The 11,665-nt window shown below is 46.9% G+C and overlaps 1 protein-coding gene across 1 annotated transcript; it reads left to right on the forward strand.

The window, feature by feature from the left end:
• Positions 1-10,379: 10,379 nt before the first annotated feature.
• Positions 10,380-11,258, forward strand: LOC311329509 (uncharacterized protein; the record flags this gene model as incomplete). Its single annotated transcript, XM_084463349.1, is given in 3 exon segments — positions 10,380-10,609; positions 10,611-10,716; positions 10,719-11,258. Coding segments are annotated over 3 exon segments (876 nt in total).
• Positions 11,259-11,665: the final 407 nt, after the last annotated feature.

Here is an 11,665-nt window from a genome sequence, read left to right on the forward strand (position 1 = left end):
GTTACCTGCCGATGGCGGTAGGCCAGTAATGAAGTCCATAGAGATGTGTGACCATGGTCTATGTGGCACTGGTAGTGGAAGCAAATGTCCAGCAGGAGCCTGATTACTCGCCTTCTGAGCAGCACAGATGGTACAGGCGTGGACGTACTCCTCCACATCAGCCCTCAGGCGTGGCCACCAGAAGCGACGGCTGATGAGCTCGGCTGTCCGGGCAGTTCCGGGATGACCTGCCACAGGTGAGTCATGGCCCCACCGCAGGACGTCAGGACGGACCTCGAGAGGAACATACAGGCAGTTGGGGGGGCCCCCTCCCGGACCGGGCTCCACCTGTTGGGCCCGCTGGACTGTCTCCTCCAAGGCAAGAATGACCTGGCCCACAATGCACCTGGGGGGTATGATGCTCTCAGGCAAAGAGTCAGTGACATCCGTGTCAAATTGACGTGATAATGCATCAGCTTTCACGTTCTTGCTTCCTGGTCGGAAAGTCACAATGAAATTGAAACGGGAAAAGAAAAGGGCCCACCTGGCTTGTCTTGGATTCAGGCGCCGAGCCTCCCGGAGGTATTGGAGGTTCTTGTGGTCGGTGATGACTTGGAACGGATGGTACGCGCCCTCCAGCCAATGTCTCCATTCCTCCAAGGCCTGTTTGATGGCTAGTAGTTCTCGGTCTCCAGCGTCGTAGTTCCTCTCCGTGGGGCTGAGTTTACGAGAAAAGAAAGCACATGGATGAGTCTTCTTGTCGGCCTCAGCTCTTTGGGAGAGGACAGCTCCTACCCCAGTGTTGGAGGCATCCACCTCAACGACAAAGGGGAGGGTAGGATCTGGGTGAGCGAGAATGGGAGCTGTGGTGAATCGGGCCTTGAGGTCCTCAAACGCCCTCTGGGTCTCAGAAGTCCATTTCACTCTGGCAGGGGCTCCACAGGTCAATGCAGTGAGGGGTGCTGCAACAGAACTGAAGTTTCTGATAAAACGTCTGAAAAAGTTAGAAAACCCCAGGAAACTCTGTACCTGTCTCAATGTCGACGGGACCGGCCAGTTGACCACGGCCTGAACCCGCCCAGTGTCCATCGCGACTCCAGCAGGAGAGATCACCAGTCCCAGATAAGTAGTTCTAGGCACATGGAACTCACACTTCTCCTGCTTTACAAACAGCTGATGGTCAAGCAGCTTCTGGAGGACCAGCCGGACCTGTTTCTGGTGTTCTTCAAGAGACTTGGAAAAAATTAACACATCATCCAGATAGACAAACACAAACCGATTGATGTACTCCCTCAAGACATCATTTACTAGTGCTTGGAACACTGCTGGGGCATTGGACAAACCGAAAGGCATGACTGAATATTCGTAGTGTCCACTAGGGGTGCTAAAAGCAGTCTTCCATTCATCACCCTTTCTGATTCGGACTAGATGATAGGCATTGCGTAAATCCAGTCGGGTGAAAATAGTGGAACCACGGAGCAGATCATAGGCAGTGGACATTAGTGGCAAGGGGTACTTGTTCTTAATAGTTATTTTGTTCAATGCTCGATAGTCGATACATGGGCGCAAGCCCCCGTCCTTCTTAGGTACAAAAAAGAATCCTGCAGACATAGGAGAGGTGGAAGGTGTAATCAAACCGTTCTTTACTGACACGTTGATGTAGTCCTCCATGGCCTTGGTCTCAGGAACTGACAATGGGTATAGCCGGCCTCTGGGCGGCGTGGCTCCTGATAACTCAATAGCACAGTCATAAGGTCTATGTGGTGGTAACGCGGCAGCTTGTGACTTACTGAAGACCTCAGCCAAGTCATGATACACAGAGGGAACCTGACTGAGGTCACAATCTGGATCAGCATTGAGAGGAAACTTAACCTTGTGTGGAGGGCTACTATACACAGAGCTGACCTGAGTGGGAGATAAATGTCCTGACCGGTTACATTCGGGACTCCACATCCTGATTCTCCCAGTGTCCCAATCGATCTGTGGGTTGTGCCTCCGTAACCAGGGATAGCCTAGGATTACGCTTTCCTGCTGGGACTCAATCAAAGAGAACTGGACCTGCTCGTTATGGTCACCAATGCACATATACAGGGGGCCTGTGATGTAGTCCACTCTACCCGACCCTAGGGGTCTACCATCAAGAGCTTGAATGTTCATGGGGTTAGGGCTTACCTGGATAGGCAGGAGAAGGCGTTTGGCCAGGCTAATGTCCATCAGGTTACCCTCGGCACCGGAGTCAACCAAGGCAGAGACCCGTGCTTTACCGGGTTGTACAGAAGTCCACGTTAGCAGTACATCCAACTGAAGGCGTCTTGTGGTTGAGGGGAACTGTGCTGCGGCGCTCACAAGGTGGTCCCCTGCCCCTCGTGAGCCAGGGCGTTTCCCTGTAGCTTAGTGCATCGATCCCGGAAATGGCCTGCGGCCCCGCAGTACAGGCAGAGCTTCTCCCGGCGCCGCCGTTCCTTCTCTGTGGGGTTTAGGCGATAGCGGTCCACCTCCATGGGCTCCTCCTGGGCCTGTGCTGAGGAAGGAGATGGCGAAGTGGACACTGTAGCCGGGCGGCCAGGATGGTGCTGTCGGCGCTCCCTTCTCCTCTCCTGGATGCGCTGGTCTAGGCAGATGGCGATGGTGATCAGACCGTCCAGTGTAGGTCCCCACTCACGACTGGCGAGCTCATCCTTCACCGCCTCAGACAGCCCAGAGTAAAACGCTGACATTAGAGCCTCGTCATTCCACTTGCTCTCGGCAGCCAACGTGCGAAACTCGATAGAAAACTCAGACACTGACCGTGACCCCTGTTTGAGGGAATTCAGGCGACGAGAAGCCTCCCGGCCGCTCACCGGATGGTTGAACACCCGGAGTAAAGACGCAGAGAATGTGTCTGCTCGGGCACAGTCTGGTGATTCGGCCTCCCATTGAGCGGTTGCCCATGAGAGCGCTCGCCCAGTCAGTAGCGAGATCATAAAAGCCACCTTCGACTTCTCGGTGGGAAATTGTCCTGGTTGCATTTCAAAAAAGAGAGAACATTGAGTCAAAAACCCTCGACATGAATCTGGGGATCCATCATACCTCTGGGGTTTATGGAGACATGCAATGGAAACGGGGTTGGCCGCCGGTGGAGCTGGGGCTGGGGTTCCAGTTGCTGGGGCTGGGGTTGGTGGAGAGGCCTGGAGAAAAGTCCGGATCTCATTGACGGCGCTGGTCACTTGGTTGATTGCCTCTCCCATTTCATCCATTACCGTCTTCTGTTGAGCCAGTCTTTTTCCCTGTTCGGAAACCGCACGGATTACGTCCTCCGCTGCACTCATCGTCTGGCTGGATCTTGCTGTCACAACGGGCTTGAAAAAGTGCAATTGCGGACAACGGTGTGGAGCAAAAATCAGAGGGCTTTAATAACAAAAATCAGAAGTCAAAATAACAATCCAGCTCAAAGAGCAAAGAGAAACAAAAACTTCACCAGTACAACTCCCGGCAGCATAATTCAAGATCCAGCACAGAATATCAGATCACTGGGGTTTAAATAGGCCACACACCCAAACTGACACAGGTGTGGTAAATCACAGGTAATGATCAGTCAATTGTCCGAGACCGGAGGCCTCGGCGCCCTCTGTTGGCTCCTGTGGGTATGGCCGGCACTCCAGTCCTGACACTATCCAATCACACTTGAGCGACTGTGACGCGTCCAACATGATCAGTACAGTAGTTCCCTCACCCTTATTATTTCTTATAGTCCTTTCACCTTTCTTGTTGGTTTAGTTGGTTAATTTGTACATGTTAACATTCATAATGCACATACATACCCAATTTCATATAATGACACGACACTTAGATTTGCGTTCATATATCGCATCTTTATTAGCAGTCCTGACTTGCATGTTTAAGTTGAGTGCACGCAGCTTAATTTTTGTAGGTCACAATTGCTTTGGATTTGTTTGCTTACTTCTGTTTGTTCATTTCTTCTTTGTCTCTTCCCGGGAGTCGACCGCCACCTCTTGCTATGGACAAACAGGAGAACTGGGACCGGTCCGTCTCAAATACCAGGATGTGGGTGGTGGACCGAACCAACTCCCGGGAGATGTCAGGGGGGCCTCATTTTCCTATAATTTAGTTATTATATGTATTTCTTTATTAGTCAACATTGTATTTTTTGTTCATTTCTGTATATATGTCAGATGTTGTGTGTATTGTTTGTTCGATTAATTTGAATTAAGATATAATTTGGGGTAAAATTACTTTTAGCCAATACCCTTCTTAAGTTTATGTACCTGGCCAGGACCTATATATACCTGAGTTGTTCATTTGTTGGTTGGCTTCTCTTCTGTTCAGTTCTGTTTTGTTCAGCGTTCTATGGTTTGGGCCCATTCTTTTGGAGGATGTTTTGGTAACTTTTTTGTTTGGGTGAATAAAACCCTTATCTTTACATTGGCTTTATGTCCTCATCTTTTTGGCTGCTTGGTCCATCACAGCGACAATTTGTGACGGAGTCAGCGACATTAGAAAAAGCCGTTGGTGCACACTAGCCCTCAGCGACACTTTTTCCACAAAAAGTGACGCACATGACGTCAAAAGTGTCGAGCGACGGTTTTAAAAGTGTCGAGCGACGAAGCATAAATTGGGCTTAAAGCCTAATTTATGCTTCTTGAAAAGTGTCACTCGACAAAAAAAAAGTGTCGTTCGACATGTAGCATTTATGCTTCGGGCGACACTTCGCGTCGTCTCTATGGAAACAATCAGCCACGAGCTTGTCATTCTGTTGCGTGTTTGTTGTCATTCTGAGAGAAGAGGCTTTCTGAGGGAAAGAGTTTAATCTGCGGTAAAGAGATTATTCAGAGAGCGGTTCTCATTGTGTTTTGTTTTCATTCTTTTCCGCAGTACTTGGGCAGGGATGAATTGTATAGGTGGGGATATCTCCTTACAAGCTCGGAGAGCCGTTCCTCTACTGCTTGACAGCCAAAACTAAAACAAGACTGTGGAACAAGCATATCCATGGCAACGCACGAGCCTTCTATCTAGCTATCCAATCACACTTGAGCGACAATGTGTGACGGAGTCCGTGACATTAGAAAAATCCGTTGGTGCGCGATAGCCCTCAGGTACACTTTTTTTCCTCAAAAAGTGTCGCCCATGAGGTCAAAAGTGTCGAGCGACGAAGCATAAATTGGGCTTAACTGAACTCATTATGAGAATCTATTGCATTTTCAGTTGCCTGAGGATACATGTCATTTTGATGTATCTATTCCATCTTTGTTTCATTTTGTCCGATAGGTGTATAACAGTTTTACACAAAAGTGCAATTAAAAGGCTATGACTATAGCTGTTATCTCTTTTCACACTCCTTTTATGCAGACAAACTCTGATGCTTCTTGCACAACACCCCCACACAGCCACACCCATCCACCAACCCCCACACACATAAATACACTCACACACACACACACAGGAGAGGCACACACATGAGAGAGAATATAAGTGTGTAAGGGTCAACAGATTTTTTTCCAGAGCCAATAAAGATACTGATGATTACAGTTTTAGTAATGAAGGAGACCGATAACCAACATTTTGAACCGATATGCAGTAAAAATTGATTGGAGAGTGAGAGAGAGAGCTATGTGTGTATTGGAGAGATAGCGTGTGTATTGGAGAGTGTGTGTGTGTGTGTGTGTGTGTGTGTGTGTGTGTGTGTGTGTGTGTGTGTGTGTGTGTGTGTGTGTGTGTGCGTGCATTAATGATTTCATCAGGTGTGAGAGGTGAAAAAGAGAAGACTAACTGGGAATATAGTATAAACATCAACATAAAATCTATATCAACTCGATATTCATGTGTCACCAATCCAGAAATCATCAACTTTAAAAGCTTTTTCTAATCTGACATTTATTGGAGGATGAAATCTTTTTTTTCCTCTTGCATTGCAGTTAAGTAACCATTCAATAGATTCTCATAATGAGTTGTTAGTTGTTGGACTCACCTGTCACAGTGCTTGGTGCGCTGATGTGCTGTGAATGAACATAACAAGGAAATGCTTCAAATGAAATGCTAGCCTCAAACTAAATTAAACTCTGATGCTTGTTGCACAACACCCACACACACAGCCACACCCATTTTTTATGGAAAAGCAATACTTTTACTCTGCAGCCTTCGCAAAGCCCTATGGATGTATTATTTTTGAAAAAATGTTTATTTTAATCCACATATTACATATTATACCTTTAAGTAACCATTCAATAGATTCTCATAATAACCATTCAATAGATTCACAGTGCTTGGTGCGCTGATGTGCAGTGAATGAACATAACAAGTAAATGTTTCAAAGGAAATGCTAGCCTCAAACTAAATTTAAAAAAGTTCTCACTTAACCAACCCAGTTTTCTCACTCACTCTCTTTCTCAGCCCTGCTCTCTCATATACACCCACACTGGAACAATGAAAGATGAAACAGATATGACTCAGTTTAGCTTCATATAGTTTTCCTCATTGATGAACCAATAAAACAATCCTGACATAGTCTGTCCTGTTCTCTTAAGTTCTCACTTAACCAACCAAATGATGATGCACATCTCAATCTGTCCACATGAGGAGCTGTCAGCGTCCTACTTCCTGTTTTAATGCTGGTGGTTGGTGAGGAACATTGATGATAGAGGTGGGGCAGAAGGGAAGTAGAACCCCTGAGGATGTTAGAGGTGGGGCAGAAGGGAAGTAGAACCCCTGAGGATGTTAGAGGTGGGGCAGAAGGGAAGTAGAACCCCTGAGGATGTTAGAGGTGGGGCAGAAGGGAAGTAGAACCCCTGAGGATGTTAGAGGTGGGGCAGAAGGGAAGTAGAACCCCTGAGGATGTTAGAGGTGGGGCAGAAGGAAGTAGAACCCCTGAGGATGTTAGAGGTGGGGCAGAAGGGAAGTAGAACCCCTGAGGATGTTAGAGGTGGGGCAGAAGGGAAGTAGAACCCCTGAGGATGTTAGAGGTGGGGCAGAAGGGAAGTAGAACCCCTGAGGATGTTAGAGGTGGGGCAGAAGGGAAGTAGAACCCCTGAGGATGTTAGAGGTGGGGCAGAAGGAAGTAGAACCCCTGAGGATGTTAGAGGTGGGGCAGAAGGGAAGTAGAACCCCTGAGGATGTTAGAGGTGGGGCAGAAGGGAAGTAGAACCCCTGAGGATGTTAGAGGTGGGGCAGAAGGGAAGTAGAAACCCTGAGGATGTTAGAGGTGGGGCAGAAGGAAGTAGAACCCCTGAGGATGTTAGAGGTGGGGCAGAAGGGAAGTAGAAACCCTGAGGATGTTAGAGGTGGGGCAGAAGGAAGTAGAAACCCTGAGGATGTTAGAGGTGGGGCAGAAGGGAAGTAGAAACCCTGAGGATGTTAGAGGTGGGGCAGAAGGGAAGTAGAACCCCTGAGGATGTTAGAGGTGGGGCAGAAGGGAAGTAGAAACCCTGAGGATGTTAGAGGTGGGGCAGAAGGGAAGTAGAACCCCTGAGGATGTTAGAGGTGGGGCAGAAGGGAAGTAGAACCCCTGAGGATGTTAGAGGTGGGGCAGCAGGGAAGTAGAAATAGGGCTGTAACGATTATTACATAATCGTCAAACTGCGATTATTTTTTCTGACCGCAATTGTTTTTTTTAACCGCGGTTATGAAAAAAACGTACACATTTTTTAAATAAAATAAAAATCTGTTGCAGAGTTAATATGGTAGCAACCCTAGTTCAATGGAATTCTTCAACTACATTTGTGATGGACTCAATACATGAATAAACAAAAGTACACGCAAGACGCCTGTCGAAAAATATGCCGGAACGCCAGTCAGATACGCCGTATCGTAGGAAATCAATGGTTTTACTGGCGTTTCGTTTCTAGGGTCTTTCCCAGGTGTGATCGCCCCCTTAGATCAACACACCGTTTAGGTTTGAAAGCCACTGTCTCTGCATTTCTAGGAGTCCTGTACATGTGGGTTTTGAAAGCATTATATTTTCTAAATTGTAATCTGCACCCGTCTATGCCACATGAGTACTGACCATTAGTTTGATTTTTGTGTACACTTTGATGATCAATACAAGCTTTTATTGTTTTTACAGACATGCTACAAGTGGGACATGTAAAAGTTTTTGAGGTACAATCCATACTATTCTGCATAAGCTGCTGACCGACAGCACACTTACTTGGTTAACTGCGGGCCACGTGGTAGCTTGGTTCCTCTGTCTCCTCCCCTTGCTATCTGTTAAGAATTGGTGTGCATCTCAATTATTATGCAATTTTATTTAAATAAAGCTTACCAAAAATAATGGGAATGCACAACTGAAGGTTGTGTGCCAGTTTGCCTATGCTAGATAGCTAGTGCTCTATGTAGCTAGCAACAGCTCGCTAGCCAGTTAGCTAAATATAGGCAGGCTGGAGGTGTTAGTTAGCTAACTGAAGGTTATGTGCCTGTTTGTCTCTGCTAGCTAATGCTAGCTAGTGTTTGGTTTTTGTAGCTCATTTATAATTAGTAATGGGAAAATGGAAAACGAAAGTTGTTTTAATAGCTAACTGTGGTTACTAACTTGCTCGCTATCTAAACCAAACCGAAGCCCAAACATAGTTCAGATCGATCGTGAGCAAGTGATTCGCCTCCATGATGTTACAACTGGCGCGATGTTACGATGGGCTCAACATGAGCTGCTGCTAACTAGCTACTAGCATAGCATCTAGCATAGCATAGCATCTAGCATAGCATCTAGCATAGCATCTAGCATAGCATAGCATAGCATAGCATCTAGCATAGCATAGCATCTCATAACCCTAACCCTAGCATAGCATCTAGCACAGGCAAACCGGCACACAACCTTCAGTTGGCTAACGGTAGCACCTTCAGCCTACCTATATTTAGCTGGTTAAATATTATACTTTACTGGCTAAAGCACAGAACCTGAACACAATTCTATCTCCAGAAGCATGCAAACTTGCCTCAGCGTGTTCCCGCGTGGAGAGGGTGAGGGTGAGGGTTAGGGATAGAGATAGAGATAGAGAGGTGTAGAGAGGGTTAGGGATAGAGATAGAGACGTGTAGAGAGGGTTAGGGTTAGAGATAGAGATAGAGAGGTGTAGAGAGGGTTAGGGTTAGAGATAGAGATAGAGAGGTGTAGAGAGGGTTAGGGTTAGAGATAGAGATAGAGAGGTGTAGAGAGGGTTAGGGTTAGAGATAGAGATAGAGACGTGTAGAGAGGGTTAGGGATAGAGATAGAGGCGTGTAGAGAGGGTTAGGGTTAGAGATAGAGACGTGTAGAGGGTTAGGGTTAGGGTGAGGGTTAGGGTTAGAGATAGAGAGGTGTAGAGAGGGTTAGGGTTAGAGATAGAGATAGAGACGTGTGGAGAGCAGCTAGTCGGGAGCAGTTCAGTTCAGTTCCAGCTGTGCGCTGGGGACCGGTTCAAATGTATTTACTGTTGGAGAAAGAGGTGAGGATTACGTTATCCACGTTATTTGAATAAGATGTCATTTGTTTGATCTAACAAAAGCTGGAGTTTACTATTTATTTAAAGAGGGTGGAGAAGGAAGGCCTGGCACAGCCAGCCTGATTAGTTAAAGTGCATAATTCACTTTTTAAGGCCATCAAAATATATGTCCTTTTACTGTTTATCAATGTAAATAAATGGTCAATTTAGGTTAACTAGCAGACTATCTTGTTTTATATACTTGTTTTATCTTTGCTTTCACAGTTTTTCATCATTTATTAACAACAATTTCTGTTAAGAAGTAATTTGTCTCTATAGTGAAAGTAAATATCTGTAAAGTTATGATACGAATAGGTAGTTTGATAAAGTAAAATTCTGTATTTTAAGAGTAATTTTTATTCAAAAATTGAATCAATAGCAGTAAAAAAGCAACATCCTTTAATGTATTTTTTATTTAGGCCTACGTTTTTGCTTTTTTAAGTAGGCTACTGTAAAAAATAGGGATGGTAGAGAAGTTCGAGTTTCAGCATGACATCACAGGTTTTGAGAACCCAAAAAGGAGACCACGATGGCAAAAGTGGCTAAGCTTCACTCTGTTAAACCATGAAGGGTTAGAGCTATTCAGAGCTCATGCTTCACATCTCCACCGAGTTTCATGAAAATCGGTCTGGTCGTTTTTGCATAATCCTGATACGCACGCGACTGAAAACATTAACTCTCGCCCTGCGCTGTCGCAGAGGTAAAAAAAAACACAAAGCATTTCCTCATGAGGGAGTCTGTTAGGGTTAGTCTGTCTGCTCGATGCTTCGGGCCGTCAGACACGTTCAGAGCGCGGGCCGGAGACTCATCTGTCTGTGAGACTCCTTGAGTGCGTAAACATTGATGAGATGAGCTGCATTAGTAGAGCATCCCTCAGTTCAGGCCTACTTGTCTGCGGGTGAATAAGGGTATGATGCCCTCCGAGGACCTCTAAGACAACAGCAGCAGGAATATGTCGAACGTGACTGAGGCGACGGAGACAAACGACTTCACTTCTGTGCGCGTTTGTGTGTCCACCATATCCTTCTCGATATTGGCGTTTTTCAACTTCGTAATCAGTTGGACCATAGTGCGCGAGGAGCAGCTGCGGACCCGCGCGCGCTTCGTGCTCGTGTTCTACCTGCTGGGTTCCTCGCTGGTGCACCTCGGGACGTCCAGCGGGTTCTACCTCCAGACCCACGCGCGTGTTCATGGTCACTGTGTTAATCACGAGCGCCTCGAACATCCTGATCACGCTCGCGGTGATGGCGCTGGATCATTATTTTGCCGTCTGTCACTCGATGAGGTTCATTTGGGTTCTTGTGGTGGCCGGTATCCCTGGCTCGCTCTCGCGCTGCTCATCCCCCTGAGTCTGCTCCCCCAGACGAGCGCGCAGGGGCCACACCGCGAGCAGCTGAAGAAAGGCGTGCCGCATAAAATAGTGTTGATCTCTGCCTGCACGGGGCTCATTTTGTACACTTATGTGAGGATATTGCAAGAGGGGCGGCGGTTGGGAGTTCTGGATCAAAGAAACCGAGTCGGCCGCAGGACTATCGCTTTGCACGGTACCCAACTCGCCGTATACATACTACCAAACTTTGTGAACTTTGTGCTAACGGTTCTTCAGGAACGGAAGCATCTTCAGCCGGGGACCAAAGAGCTGTCGGCGGTGCTAAACTTCGCGTTCTTTAGCTTGGCGCAGTGCGTCGCGCCGATCGTGTACGGTTTACGCAAAGAGGAACTCTTGGAGCAGGTGCACCGCCGGTTCCCTCTCTGCTCCCGCCACCTGAAGAGCGCCCTGGGGCGGACCACGCGACCGCCTCTGCGTCCCAGACCACGGTATGTGAACTGAAATGTGCACAGGGCCTCTGCGCAAATGTTTTGCTGCTATTTTACGCAGTTAACACACAACAGTTGCTTGAACAAAGACGCACGAGCCTCTTAACATGTTATTGATGCAGCGGGTTCGTGCTCAAGGCAGCAAACATGTTCTAGTAGGTCTATATCTCTCAAACATGTTCCAGTAGGTCTACATCTCTCAAACATGTTCCAGTAGGTCTATATCTCTCAAACATGTTCCAGTAGGTCTATATCTCTCAAACATGTTCCAGTAGGTCTATATCTCTCAGACATGTTCCAGTAGGTCTATATCTCTCAAACATGTTCCAGTAGGTCTATATCTCTCAAACATGTTCCAGTAGGTCTATATCTCTCAGACATGTTCCAGTAGGTCTATATCTCTCAAACATGTTCCAGTAG

Source organism: Borostomias antarcticus (genome assembly GCF_949987555.1).
Source record: "Borostomias antarcticus genome assembly, contig: scaffold_121, whole genome shotgun sequence".
In the NCBI taxonomy this organism is placed as follows: domain Eukaryota; kingdom Metazoa; phylum Chordata; class Actinopteri; order Stomiiformes; family Stomiidae; genus Borostomias; species Borostomias antarcticus.